The following is an 18,779-nucleotide window of genomic DNA, read 5'->3' on the forward strand; positions in this document are numbered from 1 at the left end:
ATTAGTTACATGTACCTGTACTTTTTGTTGCTTTTCTGGAATTACATGTAAATTACAAGGTCAGTCTGGCTATAGCTGGGGTGGGACGTGATCAAATATTTCAACTCCCAACAAAACACAAGGTCAGGCCTAACATGAATCACTAATTTACATTTGATAACAAAAATATACTGGCTTCAATTTCAAAATTAAATGACTCATAATTTAATCAGAGTAAAATACCTGTCCGACGCCTTTGATGAAATCGGTAGTAAAATTGTCTGTTGTTCCTCCATGTCGACACAACATTTTGTGCCCAATTCTATTTCTATTAAAATCAAAAGCAAAACAAAACACATTTTTTAAAAAAATATTCAATTCTTCCAAAATACGCGCAAGAATTCAACAGGATAAAATATCAAATTTTGGCACAAATATTACAAGGTGATCGTAAATTTCCGGTACATAATGCTCAAATTGGTCTTATAGAAGGATATTTAATAAATAAAATCGATACAAACACCGAGAAAAATGGCCGACCAACCACCGGCTCAGTCCCAAAATCCCCGCCGTTAAATTCGACCCACGCCCGGCCTACGCAACTCACCTCGCCTGTTGGTGGGACGAACCCGTACGGCAACCTTCACTTTCGACATCTTGGACGAGTATTGTTTTTTTCCACCGAGTATTTCCTTTGGAACGCAGTTCACATCGGTAATTCCTTATCACTCCATCGATAGTATATAGGTTCGACTTGCTGTCCCTAAAAGATGAAAGAGATCGGACGATATTTTAGGACTATTCCGTGAGATTTTGTGTTCATAATTTCAAGGATGGCGTATCGTTTCGCGCTCTATGTTGTATGCACATTGTACGTTGGCCCATTCATAACAAGCACATGCCCCCAACACAACATAACGTACACAAACGCAACTCACGTGAAAAGAATGCCTGGTACCTGGCAAAACAGCAACGTGTACAATGCGTGCAGCAATGTTGAGGGCGCACTTCTACAATTTGTCCGCACCCCTAGCTTACATCAGGTGCATTAAACAATACAAAATTCCTGCTTCTAAAGCCAATGGAATTTTTCAGGGTTTTATGTGCGATTGTTGTTAGAAGAAGTTTGATTCTTTTAAACGATGCGAGAACTACAGAGGGTTTAAGGTTTCATGAAAAAAAACAGAAATTCTCCAAACAATGAACCGAGTTTCCCACCCCACCCCCATAAAACCCTATAGTTTTGCACCGAACAATGCTTATAAATAAGTCGTCCAAAACAGCAAATTTGGGACATCAAATGACACAACAGACTTTTATTAGTTATTCATAAATACCTCAGACAGTTTAGCCATTCCTATTGGTCGAGAGCCCGTCACGTGGCCGGTATTAAACGGATGATAAAGACATGGCTAGCTGGTCTTAAACACTTTTCCAGTGTCACAATAAAATGTGGACTCCTAAAAATCCAGTGCCTCTTATCGTTTCATTGGTTGAACGTTCACAATCCTCACGTAGGCATGCGCAACACTACCAGGGAGTTAGAATTTTATAGTTCTAAATTCAAAACGCAACGCGCCAGGTGCGTTCTGCGCGACATCGCGTAGAACATGATACGCGCGCGTCAATTTCCATAAAAGGGTTGTTTTCATCTTACTCGCCAGCTGAACACTCCATTATTTTGCAGGAGGGATGTTTCAAAAAGCATAAAGTGAATTTGTTGAACAAAATCGGGATGTTTTGAACGAATTATATGATTTTTTTTTACCGAAAAGGTATTTATGAATGGGAATAAATATGTACTCCGTCGGTATTTATCACTCTGTTTAATACCACTTAGAGTCTGGGTGCTGATAATTACCCTCGCCTCCGGCTCGGGTAATTATCAGCACCCAGACTCTAAGTGGTATTAAACAGAGTGATAAAAACCTCCGGAGCACACATTTATTCCCTTATTTATAATAAATAACAGGTTCTTATATAGCGCTTTTAACTAAATAATAACAGGTTCTTATATAGCACTTTTAACTAAGATCAAATTGCTTTACCGGTACATAATTATTACCCCTGCTCATTGGGCCAATGAAACATTCCACAAACCATCTCAGCTCCATGCTGTCATTTGGTGCAAGGCTAATCAACCACAATAACCATCTCTGCCCTCACAGGTACCCATTTACTTCTGGGTGGGGAGAAGCAATGAGTGACAAAGTGCCTTGCCCAAGGACACACGCAACATAATTATTATTATTATTATTATTATTATTTATTCGGCCAAAACATTCAAAATACAAACATGTACATGTACATACAATGTAAGAAATGTCATACATCAAGGACAGTCAAGATGAAATATAAATTGTGTAACAAATACCAATCGAAAAGAATAGATGTGTATAGGTACAGTAGGTAAGAATGAGATGGGGAAGAAATGGGGGTGGGGATGAGGAATGTATAGAAGGGGAGCGGATTGGGGAAGAGTGGAAGTGGGAGGGAGTTCAACAAGCAGAGTAAAGACAATCCAATCTAAGATGGCCAGGATGAACAAAAGTGAAAACACTGTGACTCAAAAGCCTGTTCATCCAATCCTAGGTTGGTAACATGCAATAACTTTAAAATATAACTATTAAATACAATTCATAAATACCTCAGACAGTTTAGCCATTCCTATTGGTCGAGAGCCCGTCACGTGGCCGGTATTAAACGGATGATAAAGACATGGCTAGCTGGTCTTAAACACTTTTCCAGTGTCACAATAAAATATGGACTCCTAAAAATCCAGTGCCTCTTATCGTTTCATTGGTTGAACGTTCACAATCCTCACGTAGGCATGCGCAACACTACCAGGGAGTTAGAATTTTATAGTTCTAAATTCAAAACGCAACGCGCCAGGTGCGTTCTGCGCGACATCGCGTAGAACATGATACGCGCGCGTCAATCTCCATAAAAGGGTTGTTTTCATCTTACTCGCCAGCTGAACACTCCATTATTTTGCAGGAGGGATGTTTCAAAAAGCATAAAGTGAATTTGTTGAACAAAATCGGGATGTTTTGAACGAATTATATGATTTTTTTTTACCGAAAAGGTATTTATGAATGGGAATAAATATGTACTCCGTCGGTATTTATCACTCTGTTTAATACCACTTAGAGTCTGGGTGCTGATAATTACCCTCGCCTCCGGCTCGGGTAATTATCAGCACCCAGACTCTAAGTGGTATTAAACAGAGTGATAAAAACCTCCGGAGCACACATTTATTCCCTTAGTAATATGAGAAGTTAAAAATAAATCTGGAAATTAAAAATGCTATAATAATGGAGGGTAATATATATGAATAAATAAATGGGTAAATAAATATCTGCTAAACATGTAAATGAATTTAAATGAAAATAAAAAAGTAGCATAAGAAACACAATAAGTGATAAACAAGTAAGCAATGAAACATACAAACGAGTTAAAAAAGCATCAAAACAAAGACAAGAACAATCAGATAAAACCATACAGAAAAAACATAACAGATACCGTACACATGCAAACAGACAAGAAAAATTACAATTATACGAACAGTCTAATACATGTACAAACGTTACACACAAAAAAACATATTAACAAAAAAAAAAAAAAAAAAAAAAAAAAAAAAAACGACAAACAGCCCAACACCCCAACAAACAAACAAACAAACAAACCAAAAGTTAATTAGAGAACTCTATACGAAAAAAAATTAAATGATTCATGAAGGAAAGAAAACTGACTGGTATAATTTGAAATGAATATTAGTTGAGCAAAGAAATCTGACCGAACCAGGACCCGAACCCGAGACCCCTGGACTACCGTTCCAGCGCTGGAACAGCAATACAGAGGTCCCGTTCCCGAATCCCGACTCGGCCAAACCTCCCCGCTCAACCAATATCCAAAATACAATTTAGATCAAAAGCAACAAATAGACAAAACATTACAGGCATTTAACCATCAATAAAATGAGCACATAATTCACGATTCATAAATACCTCAGACAGTTTAGCCATTCCTATTGGTCGAGAGCCCGTCACGTGGCCGGTATTAAACGGATGATAAAGACATGGCTAGCTGGTCTTAAACACTTTTCCAGTGTCACAATAAAATGTGGACTCCTAAAAATCCAGTGCCTCTTATCGTTTCATTGGTTGAACGTTCACAATCCTCACGTAGGCATGCGCAACACTACCATGGAGTTAGAATTTTATAGTTCTAAATTCAAAACGCAACGCGCCAGGTGCGTTCTGCGCGACATCGCATAGAACATGATACGCGCGCGTCAATCTCCATAAAAGGGATGTTTTCATCTTACTCGCCAGCTGAACACTCCATTATTTTGCAGGAGGGATAATTCAAAAACCATAAAGTGAATTTGTTGAACAAAATCGGGATGTTTTGAACGAATTATATGATTTTTTTTTACCGAAAAGGTATTTATGAATGGGAATAAATATGTACTCCGTCGGTATTTATCACTCTGTTTAATACCACTTAGAGTCTGGGTGCTGATAATTACCCTCGCCTCCGGCTCGGGTAATTATCAGCTCCCAGACTCTAAGTGGTATTAAACAGAGTGATAAAAACCTCCGGAGCACACATTTATTCCCTTATTAAAACACTGAAATGAATCAAGTATCAATGAGTCCTTAACGTGGATTGGGAGATTACTCCATATACGAGGAAAAGCATCCACCCCAGGATGGACTCGAACCCACCTTCAGAATTACCCGCTGACCTCGAATTCAATGCCCCAGACTAGGCAACGCAATATTCGCAGGGTGCGCCTATATTTTGAGTCCAAAACATAACACCAAAAAAAAGCCACTCAATCAGTATAAGATTTTGACTTTCATCAATTTTTATTCATGGAGAAGTACGACGCACTCTTCGAATACATAACGCATTCCTCACATCGATATTCCAACTGTTCTCTTGTAAACTCTAAAGCAGTATTAAAAACATTCAAGTTTTTCTTAATAACTATCAAATTATGCTAAATAACTCCATTGTTTATAGACCCGATAACAGAAATATTACATATTTAAAATGCACCTTTCTAACTCATGAGCAATCTGTTTCAGAAATCACCAGTTTCTGATTATCATTTCATGAAAACAGAACAAACTTGGTTTCTACATTTAAATACATTTTACACACAAATGTTTTTTACATTGAAACGTTACAGCAAATGAACTTTATCAATCCAAAGAGAATCTAGAATTAAACTTATTTTCTACAAGAAAACATCCTTCATATAACAGGGATTCAGGTTGGCATAGCGGTACTTTTCTCACCTTTAACGGCTGTGACCCAGGTTCGAATCCCGCCTGGGCAAACATGTGGGGATTGGGTTTTCAGTCCCTGCCTGATTCAGTGGGTTTTCCCAGAATATTCTTCTGGGGTTTTCCTCCCACCTCTATTACTGTAATTTCTTCTCACTGTCTCCTCTCTACAGGTTTCTTCAGGCTTGTGAGCTACAGTGCCTAGGGCGCATTTGAGGAATCCTTGGTTTCATTACCAGAAATAAATAATAATAATAACAATACTACAAAACAGCCAACAAACAGCATTCTTATGCAGAGTACTTAGATGTCCAGCAGCTGATTTCACGAAACTTTATGCAATGACGTAAGTCCAATTGCTCCACAATTTATTGCGCAAGTTGTGCAACACAACATTTCAGTTATGACAATTTCATGAAAGATTCATTACGTGCAAGTCTTTGACTTGTGAAACAATTGATGGTGTAACTTGCGCTGTCATTTTAGGTGGCGTAAGTTGTGGCGTTGCGACTGAAAATGACCTATTTTACTAGCAAATCGTGATAGTCGTGGAGCCTGTCATTGCACAACTTATCAAGGTTGACACAAGACACTCACAGCTTTGTGTTTGAAATAATTGAATTGCTGTTTTACTCGTGACAGAGTTTTAGAGCTGCCGCACGATTCCGAAGAAAATCGGACAAAAGCATTTTCAAAATGGCGGGCTGAGGTGATTGAATGACTTTTTCATGAATGAACAAAATCATACACAAACAGCTGTCGTAAATGATGTTATTATCTTCGTCAAAGATGTCAAACAATGCGCAGCTACGCCAAGTTTCGTGAATCAATCGTAAGTTTATTGCTCAGCTGCACAATAAATTTGTTGCGCAAGTCGTATGTATGGTGTAAGTTACGAACTGTTTTTTTTTCGTGAAATTGGCTGCTGCAGTTTCTACTACTCAATTTATATAAAATTCAAATGTGTAAATGGGGCTTAGATGATATCTCTGTGAGGGATGTCTTTATCAGGGAGGGGTTTTGGGGGGGTTTTTTTGGTTGTTTTTTTTTTTCAAATTAATTAGTGTTTTATTGACTCAAATCAGATAGACCATCCCGGAGGAGAACATGATTTGGTTGGCGTCTTGCATGGCGTTGATCGCCGCGTCAATCTCGCCCGGTGTGAACTTGTCGTCTTGGTTGTCCTTGGCCAAAGCCTTCTTGACTTCGGCCAGGGGTACCGACTCCGCCTGCGACGTGAAGATCTTGGCGATGGTGGCGCGGAATTTCTTCAACCTGTTTACGAGTAAAAACAAGAGGAATTTTACTTGTTAAGACAGTAAAAATGATTCAACCTTTTGGTGCTGCTGCGGAGAGGGGGGGGGGGCAGGAGGGCGCGGGCTTCATTTGACACTGCGGTACTCTCCACTGAAACCATGGAGTGAAATGGGATAAGTTTACTTACAGCACCATTTTCAAAACAGTCGTCTTCATTCATTCTATGGTTTAGTAACTGCTTAATTGTTACAACAACAAAAAGGAAAAAAAAAACAATTGCGAGTGCACAATAAGCTCTGGCGAAAAATGCGACGCTGATGGCACATATGGAACACCATACTCTTGGTAAATTTTTGGGATATTTCCTCCTTCTGGACATCGTCCAACCACTTCACAAAATGGCGTCCACCTTGTTCAAGGAAGATGTTGCACAGCGCAAGTGCGAGTGCACAATAATCTCTGGCCGTGTTGAAAGAAGTCTTGCATGAAAGTCTTGCATGGAATCGATCAAAATTATAGTTGTAAGGAACCCCTAAGCTGGGAGAAAATAGGTAGTGGCAATTGGTACTCCCTCAGAGGATAGAAAAAAATACGAGAGCACAATAATCTCTGGTCGTGTTGCAAGAAGTCTTGCATGACAGTCTTGCATGAAATCGATCAAAATGATCCCTGCCAGAGCTGAAAAATGCGACGCTGAAAAATGCAACGCCGATGGCAAATATGGAACACCATACTTTAAGTCAATTTTCCAGGGACAGACAAACAGACCAACCGACTGACCGACCACCAAGTGACATTTAAAGGCTCCTCCCGGAGCTTAAAAATGAACCGACAAATTTAAGAACTTACTTGTCTTCAGAAATGTCCACTTCCATTGGCATAGCTGTGGAGGACTGCGTTCCACTTGGAGACCTCATTGTCACTGAAAAGCCAAGCAAAATGCTAAGTTAAAGCTGTTGTCCACTCTCTGTTAGTATATTATATTTTATCCACGGTTTATGAAAACATAAAGATTTGAAACAAATGGCCGGTCTGGTAAATAATATGGTTCGTTGCCATAGTTACCTTCAGGGTCGTCCTCATCCTCCTCGTAACTGTCGAAGTCATAAGGGTCAAAGCCTTCCTCTCCCTCCTTGGGACGATCCTTCTTCTGCTTCTTACTGGGGGACCTCTTCTTCTTCCTACAAGGAAAACCCAAATTAAAAAGACTCCACAATCTCTACAAGTAGCGCAAGGATTTGGCAGGATTAAGAAAGGCAGGGCCTAGTCAGTATTTTTTATGAGTGGGCTTGTGAAACCCTGTTGAAGGACTCGAGTCGAGTCAAGTCATTTGCTCGCAGCGACTCAAGTGAAGTTGAGTCATTTATCCTTAGGGACTCGAGTCGAGTCGAGTCACCAAAAATTGTGACTCGAGTCGAACCCGAGTCGAGACACTGACTCGTGTCAATACAACTCTGCCATGCAGTAAACAAAGGGGATTTACTGAAAGCAAATATCGAAGTGGTTTGAAGGGTGGTGTAGAGGAAGGGTAAAACAACACTTTATAAAATCTTAAATTTTCAAACGACAGCGCCAACTCACGTTTTTCGTCTCTGTTCCTGTTCTTCGTCCTCCTCTTCCATCTCCTCGTCGCTGTCATCATTCCGTCGACGTTTCTTCTCTTTCTCCAGGACCTTCTTGAAGATGGCAAACTGGATCAACTCGATGGCGGACTCAGCGTCCTGGAGGTCCACGGTCTTGCTGAGGCGGGCCTTGGCGTGAGCCGTGGCCAAACGGATCAGAGTCTCCAGCGAACGCGCCGTTACGGGCTGGGTCTGTTAACAGAAAAATACCATTAGCATTGTAATCAAAGTCTTGAATGAGCAAATCTTAAGTCATTTAGTGTCGAGTCAACAGACTGATGAATTAACCCCCGCCGCACGATGTTAATCACAGTTGAAATTTAAATTCCCTAACCCACCTCAATCCTCCAAAATCCGTATGGCGGTTTAGAAGGATTTTGAAGGATTGAGGATGAATGGTGTTTCAGAACCATGAGGATTTTGGAAGATTGAGGATGAATGGTGTTTGAGAAACATAAGGATTTCGGAGGATTGAGAATGAATGGTGTTGAAGCACATGAAGATTTTGGAGGATTGAGGATAAATGCATTATTTTGAGGCAGGACTGTCTGATGATTTTGAAGGACTGCGGCGATGGGTATCCTTCGTTTGAACCTCAGTGTAAAACTTTGGAGGACTTTGAGGATTGAGGATGAATGGTGTTTGAAGCACATGAGGATTCTGGAGGATTGAGGATGAATGGTATTTGAAAAGGATGATGATTTTGGCGGATTGAGGGTGAATGCATTTTTTTTTAGGCAGGACTGTCTTATGATTTTGAAGAAATGAGGCGCTGGGTAGCCTTTATTTGAACTTAAGTGCAAAACTTTGGAGGATTTTGGAGGATTGAGGATGAATGGTGTTTGATGATTCTGGAGGATTGAGGATGAATGGTATTTGAAAAGGAGGATTTGGGAGGATTGAGGATGAATGCATTTTTTGAGGCAGGACTGTCTGACGATTTTGAAGGACTGTAGCGCTGGGTATCCTTCATTTGACCATAAGTGCAAAATTTTGGAGGATTGAGGATGGTTCGTAGCAAAAACGTGCCTAGGGGGTATAGGGCTGTCCTACATGCGTACACAAAATCCGACACGTGTACGCGCGTCTGAGAACTTACTCTAGCCACGTTGTTGGCGCTCTGTTCCTGACTGCGTAACTTGGAGTATTCGTCGGCAATGCAGTCGGCTGCTTCTCTGGTGAGGACTGGTTTGATCATCTTAGCAATGTGGATGTACTTGCGCATGAACTCCATACTGACAAACTTCTCCCTGAGATGACAAATTTAATGATTTGGAAAGACTAAGAGACACGAAATCCAAAAGGAGGAAAAGCTGACGTTTTAGCTGCCAATCCTGGGGTGCGTTCCACTTAAGTGAACAACGCATAAAATGACACATACAGTTTCCCACAGGCTATACAAAAAAAAAAAGATCACAAATGTTGGAACATTTGCTTCAAGATACAGTCCATCATTTGCAGCTATCCAAAAAGTAACTGACGTAATTATTGTTGAAAAGCTTACTTGGTTTAAAGATAGTAATGGGACTGAACTCCCCATGCTATATTTACCTCTTTCGGTTGCCATGGAGAAGGTTGTCGTGTTTATCGTAGACTTGCGTTTCTTCGTCAGCCTTGTCGTCCATGAGTGGGTCCTGAGTAGCGAGATAGTCCACGGAGCTGCCAAGAGGCAAGGCTGCAAAAAAGGTGTTTTTCTTAATTATTAAATAAACAAAGAATCTTTTTACCAGTAGATTGGAAGCGTGCAATGAAAGTACTACGTGTAAAAAAAAACGTGTCCCACATTTGATCCTAAATAACTCTGTTGTTTACCAATGGAAGAATTAAACCACAATTTCAGATCATGTAAACAAGGCATAACAATTTTATGGAGCGAGTTTCAACAGCTTTCTGCAAGAGCGTGAGATTTAAATGCCATACAAAATAATACTCGCTTTCAGAATGTCGATACAGCGTTAGAGACGGTGGCGGAAGACGCGTGCTTAAGGCCAAAAGCTTCTGAAAGACTGCAAGATCACCCCTGATGTCATTGCACATCTCCTCGATCGTGTGTTGCGCCAAACGATCGAGGTGTGCAATGACATCAGGGGTGATCCTGCATTCCTTCAGAAGCTTTCGGCCGCAGCATGCGCCTTCCGCCACCGTCTCTAACGTTGTATCGAAATTGGAGGCGCCAAGTCGAAAGTGGCAGATTCTGAAAGTGAGTATGGCGTTTAAATCTCACCGTTTTGTTTTGGACACGTAGTATATACTGCATTGCTTGTGGGACGGTTTGCGCTACAAATTGCGATCACGAGTTGTGGGTAAAGTGTCCCAAAATATGGCGCCAACTTAATATTCTCCGTTCAAAAACTCCACTCAGGCTTCTTCAAGAAACGTAAATTTTATATAATCTTACCGTCGCCATCTTGTTCTCCGGGGGTTCGATAGCGGTGCATTCGCAGCACATGGTCGGAAATCTTGCGATCATGGTCCGGATCCATCTAAAACAAATTTAATTTAGCTGGAGGGTTAAGATTATTAAAACCAAGGTTCTTAAAAACAAGTTACCCCCAGCACTTTTCTGATCAAACCTTTTGAATCCACAAAAATCCTAAACTGTGGAATATAAAACTGCACATTTTCTAAACAAATTTAAAAGTAACAGTTGCTGGGATACAAAGTCCTAAATCTTTCAAAAACCAATAAATCCCTTCAAAATGAATTTGGTGATGTTTGGGACACAGGAAAACACTCCACAATCTAAGTCCTTTTGAGATTAAAAGCTTTACCCACAAAAGCGCACAATAATCGTGCCGCATAATGTGCTGTTAAGTTATCCGTTCTTACCGTATCCAAGACGATAAAGATGAGGTCAAAACGTGACAGCAGTGAGTCCTGTAGTCCGATGTTCTCCATGGGAGTCTTGTACTCGTCATACTGAAGGAAAAAAAGGAATTTTCAAAAATCAATATTTTCGCAAATCAGCCATAAAAACATACATTTTATCGACAATATTAGACAAACTTTCATTAGAAAGTTGTTTCTTGTTAATTCTGACTTACCCTTCCATAGACTGGGTTGGCGGCCGCCAACACGCTGCAGCGTGCGTTCAGCTTGGCATGGATACCGGCTTTTGCGATGGTAACCCGCCCCTGCTCCATCACCTCGTGAATAGCTGTACGATCCTGGTCGCTCATCTGAAAAAGAAAAACAAATCCAATTTAAAAATGATTGTGATTGTTGCATTCACATTATGTCATAATTCTTATGTCCGTAAAATTTAAAGTTCTTTTTCAACTGTATCAAACTCCAGAACACTTTTATATCCACTTAATCACTTGTGAACACGAGTTACCAGACATGCAAACTTTCATTTTTTCCCAATTTTAGTTATTTTTCATTTTCTTGCAATAATTTCCCTTTTTCAGACATTATTGCTTAAAACCTCCATAAAAACCCAACTTATGCGCTCAAAGTGCATAAAACCCATGTACTACAGGGTGATATCATTATATCTAAGCACTACAACAAGGACAATCTTTCAAGTTATAACGCTCTGTACTGCATCTCATCTAGAATCGTACCTTGTCGAATTCGTCGATGCAAACCACGCCCCTATCAGCCAACACCATGGCGCCGGCCTCCAGGCGACGTTCACCGGTTTCCTGATCAGTGGTAACCGCGGCAGTCAGACCTACACCGGAGGAACCACGCCCCGTTGTCGTGATGGCGCGCGGGGCCGTGTGCAGTACATACCTGGTTTTATAAAAGTACAAAATTGTCAAAACTGATAGCAAAACAAAAGAAGAAATATAAAAATAAACAGCCTCAGTTTTCGAAAACTAGATGGTTTTTGACAATTTGACACATTTTCTTACCTAAGCATCTGCGATTTTGCCGTGGAGGGGTCGCCAATGAGCAGAACGTTGATATCTCTGAAATGCAAATTTTAAAATAGGATTTAATTTTAAGATACTTTTAAAGATGTACTTTCCATACCATTTTTTTTAGTGTAACCTCCATTTTCTTTTTATAATTGCTATTTTTCTAGCAATACGAAAGTTATTCAAATGTTACGTGCCGATAAATGTGACATTTAATGCATGCAAAAAAAATTCAGTAAAGGTATAAATAGTTTACAAATTTCAAATTATTTACAACACAACAACTGGTTCCCACCTCCTACCAGTATCTATAACATAGAAACTGGGCACCAGTGAGCCTCAAGAGTAGATTTTTGTTGTAGAGCACGACCATTACGTTTGTTGTAGAGCACGACCATTACAATAAAGTTGTTTAAGGTTTAGTAGAAAGTTTTGCTTAAAAAATTTAAAGGGGAAAACATTTTGCAACCTGACACCACTTTTTTCTTCATATATCATCTCAATGAAGGTCAGTCATTGGAAAAAATGATGATAAGACATGAATCTGGGACTGAGAAACATTTCCAATTTTGTTAGGAAAATACTTAAAAATGTTCATGACTCTCCGTAGACTTTGTACACAACTGCTGAAGTGGCGTCAGGTTGCAACAATTTTTCCTTTAAAAGCTTACAAAAAGTGAGACACATTCACTTGCAGTAGCTTGGTTTTTGCATGACAGGAATTTTTTTCTTATTGACAAATGCTGTACTCAGCAGCTCCACATTTCAACAACAACAACAACAACAACAGCAAATGGCACACCCTCTTAGTCTGGTTCCGTTCTCCAAGACCTTTTCCACACCGCCCAGCAGCATGCACAGCGTGGCCTTCTTAATGTACTCGTGTCCGTGGATAGAGGGCGCCAGAGAGTGCGACAGGACCTCAAACGCATCCTGCTTCTTGTTCCGGCCGAACTTCCGGATCTTGACGACGTCTTCCGCCGAGAACATGGGCGCAATTTCTTTGCTGAGGAGCGAGATGTTGTTGGCCAGCATGATGGTCCTGTAGTACAGAAAAACGTATCGATGTTGTAAATAGCGCCCTCGTATGACAATGTGGTGTCAAGCATCGCCCAACTGAGCGGTCTAATTTGGTTCTTTTATCAAACAAGCATTTTTTTCAAGTGCGGAGTGAAAAACGACCAACTGACGTCACAGCCGAATATCACAGTGCTGCTCAAGCAGAATATAGCTTTAAGCAGAATATATCACTTAGCAAGTTGATGGGCTAAGCAGGAATCAACTGAGAACCAGCCATAAACCATATGGGTTGCATGGAAGTTTGGCTGGTAGCCTGTTTTTTTCTAAGCACATAATTTCTGTGCTTCGCAGATTTCTTTGCCTACCAGCTCTGTGAACTCGAACCCAGATTTGATAGTCGGGCTTTATTTAATTGCCACAGTAAAACCCACTAGTGACATCATGAGAATGCGGGTTCCTATTGAAACCAGGAGGCAACTGTGATTGTGTCCTTGAGCAGGATATGTTACAACAATAACTTCTCTCTATCCATATATACAACAGGCAATGGCATTCCACAGAATTTGATATTTCATTGTAAGCTTTGCCTTTTGATCAGTCATCCTTCCCTACAGTCTGATTGGCCAAACTCATAATAATGCAGTACCTATGCGCTCATGAATATTCAAATTAACTTGACCCTGAGTCAAAGTTCATCAAAGCAGACTTAGCTTCACAGCTTTGACCAGTTTCTGACTCAATATCAAAAATACAGACAGTGTTTGAAATACACAAGCTCAGGAATTTATTTACCTAAAGGTTCCACTGGTGTAACTTCCTTTTTTGTTAGGCAGACAGCGAAGTGTTCCGACAATCTGTACTCTGTCCCCCGGCTACATTTTAAAAGGAAAAGAAAAAAAAGTTGTTTAAAACAGAAAAAGCAAAAGCTTTCGTTGTCAAAGACTGTCCAACGGAGTCAATGCAGTGATTTATTTTGAAAATTCGGGCTCCATCGTAATCAACGCGCTACGGAGCACCATGGTCCAAAGGTTAGTGTTCGACTCATGTGCCACTGTGGGGTGGAACCCGACAGGTAACATTGCTTGTGTTCTTGGGCAAGACACTTTACTACAATTGCCTTATTCCACCCAGGAGTATATATGGGTACCTGTGAAGGTGGAGACCAGATTGTGCTGATCTTGAGCTGCTGCAGAAAAACAAAATGCTCTCATGACAAGACGGAGGCAGCGGAACAGTTTTCAAACTGGGGTGGGGGGGGGGGGAACCAAAAAGGGGTACTTGCTCAGAAAAAGGGGCACCTTCCGTCGGTGTGAAAGGGGAGGAAAAGAATATGGTCCCTTTCATGTCGTTATAAACCTATACGACGAAGAACAAAATTATGAATACGTGGTCCATCTTGCTCTTTGTGTTTTCTTTTACCTAGTTATGTAGAGAGACCATTCTTTTCATTGCGAGAGGGGCACTGTTGCTTTTGATGGCCAGTTCAGTGACCATTTTATTCGTGTGAAGAGCACTATTATTTTTTAGGGACCAGTTTTCCATCTTAATTGAAAGGGGGCATAATTTAAATGTTGCGAGCGGTGTCACTAATAGTGCTTTTGAGGGGCACTTTTCAATCTCGAGAAGTTATCGCGAGAGGAGCACTATTGTTTTAGATGGCCAAAGGGTTGGAGGTGACCACAAATTCGTAGCCTTGTGGAGACTCACACACAATACGGAACAAAACATTGTAAAGGTCTCCACAGGGCAATTTCTATAGATGAATAGGTCTCCACAAGGTTTTCACGAAATAGATATATGGGTTTTACTCAAAAACTAGGAATTTCCAAGGTGGGTTGATCTGTCGCAAATGGAAGAGTTTTAGAAAAGGGATAATAATTCCAAATTTCAGCCAAGGAAACTAATTCTGGTTAAAATAAGAGCATTTTGAAAATTCACTTTCAAAATTGAACACTTTACTACACAAAGAGAACAAAGAGAACAAAGAAATGTCTCCACAAGGATACACATTTTGGGGTGTGTGTGGGGGAGTGGCTGGGGATGGGTGGTGGGGAGTGGCTGGCTGGGGATGGGTGGTTGGGAGTGGCTGGGGATGGGTGGTGGGGGGAGGTGGGGTTGGGGGATTAGGAAGTGCAGGAATTGTGGTCTACCTTGCAGTTGTCCACGAGGTCATTGTCGGTGATGATGTCCACTGACCGGGGCAGCTGACCGGCTGGGGCCTTCTCCGGCATCTCCTGAATGGTCAGCGTCTGGTGGTCTTTGTACGTGGACAGGCCGTATTCCGTCTCTAACGGATTGTCCTGGTCATCCTGTGAACGTACATCAAATGTTGACCTCAAGTGACCACAGTCCATTATTCAAATACTTAAAGCTATAGTCCATCATTTGCAGCCATCCGAAACGTAACTGGCTTAATTATTGTTGAAAAACAAACTTGGTTGAAAGATAGTAAGGGAACTAAACTCCCAGTGAAATTATTCTTTCTGGCAAGCTGTCATTTTGAAGTAATCAACGAAAGAAGGCATTTCCAACGGTGATTCTTAAGAAGTACCGTAGGAAAATTTAAATTAGTAGTTCGTTTTGTTATTCAGCGTAGCGCGCACAAGTATTGGAACGACGCACACGCGCGGTTGTTATAATTTGTCGGAACAGTGCGCGACGTCGCGTATAGTTGCAATTCAAAACAATTCAAAACATGATTCAGTAACTTTTGATTTGAAATTGAGATCTAAGAATGTTGTTTTTCTCGGAATGTACAGCTGAAGCTTAGCTGAAACTTCATCAGGTTAGTTGCTCAGTATCCTTCATTAGATTTTGAACTCTTTTGTTGCTTCAAACGAACAAAATGCACAAATTACAAATGATGGACTGTAGCTTTAAATATCAAGAGTTTTTGATCTCTGACCTTTGTTTGGTAGCCTGAGCTGCTTGGGAATTCATCAAGCAAAAGACTATTCAATATTTGAATTATAAATATTTATATATTAAAATGTCTTGACCTCTGACCTTTGTTGGGTAGACGGAGCTGCTAGGGAACGCGTCCAGTGAGGTCAAGTCGGTGTACTTTCGCTCCATCGTCTTCTTGGTGGCAGGGCAGTAGTGGACACTGCGGACGACCTTGGGTCTGACCAGTGAACCTGCAACATACAGTTTGACAATTCAAGAAATATATTTACAAATATTAAAGGCATATAGGATCATTTGCTATTCGTGCGTTTTTTTTATTACCATTAATACCATCACTCGAAATCAAAAGAATGTTGTTCAAAAACTAAAGTTTCAGCTCACTGCACATTACACTTTTTGAAGAAAAAAAAAACAGTGAAAAAAACCATGGCCAACCTTTTGATCACAAAACATGGATTTCGTCAATAGTCAAAAATGGATTTCGTCAAACCCTTTTTTCCCCCAAAAATCAGTCAATTGACTGATCGTTGGAAATCACCTACATTTCTTGATTTTTCTAAATGACAGCAAGCCAGACGGAATAACTTCACCGAGTGTTTAGTTCCCGTAAGATATTTAATCCAAGTAAAATTTTTGATAATAATATGTTAGATTGGTTTGACAAATGCAAATGATCCTATATGCCTTTAAAAGTTTATCAAGAGGAGACAAGTTACCACTGGCAAAAGTTGGGACCATTGCCATAGTTGGAACCACTGCCATAGTTTGGAACACTGCCATAGTTGGGACCACTGCAATAGTTGGGACCACTGCAATAGTTGGGACCACTGCAATAGTTGGGCCCTTTGCAATAGTTGGGACCATTGCCATAGTCGGGACCTTTGAAATTGTTGGGACCTTTGCCATAGTTCGGACCATTGCCATAGTTAGGACCTTTGCTACAGTTGGGACCACTCCCATATTCGGGACCTTTGCCATAGTTGGGACCCTTGCCATAGTTTGGACCTTTGCCATAGTTGGTACCATTGCCATTGTAGGGGCCACTGCCATAGTTAGGACCACTGCCATAGTTGGGACCTTTGCCATAGTTGGGACCAGTGCCATAGTTGGGACCAGAGCCAAAGTTTGGACCTTTGCCATTGTTGGGACCACTGTCATAGTTAGGACCTTTACCATAGTTGGGACCACTGCCATAGTTGGGGCGTAACATGATACACACATGTACACCCTGCATCAGTAACGGCCGTATTTAAACTCACATTTGGTCACAATGCCTTCCACGCACACGAGGTTCCCGATGTGACGGGCCGACAGGGACCGCGGAGTGACGTGCTTGGAGCCAAAACTGCCCTCGAAGCCCACGAAGAATTCCTCGTGTTCCTTGCCGTATGCCGTATCGGCCTGGGTCACGAATTCCTTCAGAGCTTGCTGGCAGGCGATCAGTTCCTCGTGAGCATTGGTCAGAAGCCTGCAAAACAAAGTTCACCAAAGTTGGAATATTACAAACAATTAAGACCAAATTAATAAAGGAATTGCACTTTTACTACTTTCAGATTCAATTTAGGTTTTTGCACTGCAAAGCAGTTGTCATATTTTAGCTAGTAGGCCTGGGACGGTGTGAGTTGCAATGCGATGGCTGTTTTTTGTACAATCTCTTAACCGTTTGTCAACCGATGTTAGCGAGCAACCATACAGTCTGGGTGAATCCACTGTAACAAGAAATATCTGTAGCATTGCAACTCACACGCCTGAGCGACAAGATCGGTTTGCATAAACACAACGTCACAGCTCTGGGGTAAACGTTTTCTACGTTCAAAATGGCTGCCATCCACAGCGTTTTACGAGCGTGTATGGACTCCAGAAAGATGCCTAAATTTCTCGAAAAAGTGGATATAAGGACACCTAAACAACCTGGAGGAAAGAAGCCAAGACATATTAGAAATAGAATAGGCCTACACAACCGTTTGTAAAGAATTGCAATTTTTTTCGGACGAACTCCTCAGTAGTTTAAGGAATCTGGAGTGTGGCCAGAGGTACAGCGCAGCAATACCACAGCCACACTAGCGGGACGCTATAGTACGTGGGGTTAATACGTGGGTTAACTACGACGTTCATGACGTTTAATTTAGGCCCTATGCAAATTACAATAAGCAATATGATCATATCAATCACACATTATTTCGTACCGATGAGCCCTCTTTGGTGCTTTCCTGCGGAGATCATTGATGTTGACGACTAGGCGCTGACGATTTTTGGTGATCATGTCTTTCACTTTTTCATTGTAGATTCCTTGATCAGCCTGCAATTGCAACACAACAATGACAATGAATCGAACATCAACATGTCGAATGAGTGTACAAATGAACAATTATCATTAAAGGCATAAAGTAAATTGCACGGCATATTTTTCAGAAACTGAATTAAGATAAATGTTCCATTTAATTGGTGAAGATAAAGGAACATGCTGTGGTAGTACTAATATAAAGGAATAAAACAATAAACATCAGAATCATCATCGGCAATCGACTTGTCGAACGACGTCTGAATGTCGCCATATTTAAATGTCCGATGTTGTTGTTAAAACCTTTAAAAGAACGTAATTTTCACTCACATTGTCATCTAAAAAGTCCAGATACTCTCTCTGGTAATCCCTCAGTTGCTGATCAACATCGGTATCCATCTCGAATACTTTTTCACGGTGAAATTCTCACAAAAAAAGCAAGAAAATCAAGCCAAATGTTATCAAGCTGACTTTCGCGGCGAACACTGTCCAGTCTGTTTTCGAGATCAAATTCGCGCGAAATCGAGCACGTGAATGTGGCTCGTAGTCT

General features: G+C 40.8%; 1 protein-coding gene across 1 annotated transcript; it reads right to left on the bottom strand.

Moving 5' to 3' along the window:
• Positions 1–6,316: 6,316 nt before the first annotated feature.
• Positions 6,317–18,762, bottom strand: LOC119724573 (zygotic DNA replication licensing factor mcm3-like). The gene is made up of 18 exons (XM_038195677.1): positions 18,560–18,762; positions 18,135–18,247; positions 17,208–17,416; positions 16,048–16,178; positions 15,192–15,350; positions 13,834–13,913; positions 12,824–13,063; positions 12,016–12,072; positions 11,722–11,893; positions 11,200–11,334; positions 10,985–11,074; positions 10,554–10,638; positions 9,707–9,830; positions 9,255–9,405; positions 8,115–8,347; positions 7,599–7,714; positions 7,383–7,455; positions 6,317–6,551 (listed from the first exon to the last, which is right to left on the bottom strand). Exons 1-18 carry the CDS (start codon positions 18,626–18,628, stop codon positions 6,353–6,355), a joined length of 2,436 nt encoding a protein of 811 aa, XP_038051605.1. The 5' UTR covers positions 18,629–18,762; the 3' UTR covers positions 6,317–6,352.
• Positions 18,763–18,779: the final 17 nt, after the last annotated feature.

The sequence above is a fragment of the Patiria miniata genome, unplaced genomic scaffold (assembly GCF_015706575.1).
Source record: "Patiria miniata isolate m_02_andy unplaced genomic scaffold, ASM1570657v1 HiC_scaffold_18, whole genome shotgun sequence".
NCBI lineage: Eukaryota > Metazoa > Echinodermata > Asteroidea > Valvatida > Asterinidae > Patiria > Patiria miniata.

Bases quoted from the DNA above. Each gene is read 5' to 3' on its own strand.
- LOC119724573 (XM_038195677.1), bottom strand. From the start codon at position 18,628: ATGGATACCGATGTTGATCAGCAACTGAGGGATTACCAGAGAGAGTAT. The intron at 18,248-18,559 runs GTGAGTGAAAAT...TTGCAATTGCAG, and splicing joins TGGACTTTTTAGATGACAAT to GCTGATCAAGGAATCTACAA. The intron at 12,073-12,823 runs GTGTGCCATTTG...TTTGCATTTCAG, and splicing joins AACGGAACCAGACTAAGAGG to AGATATCAACGTTCTGCTCA.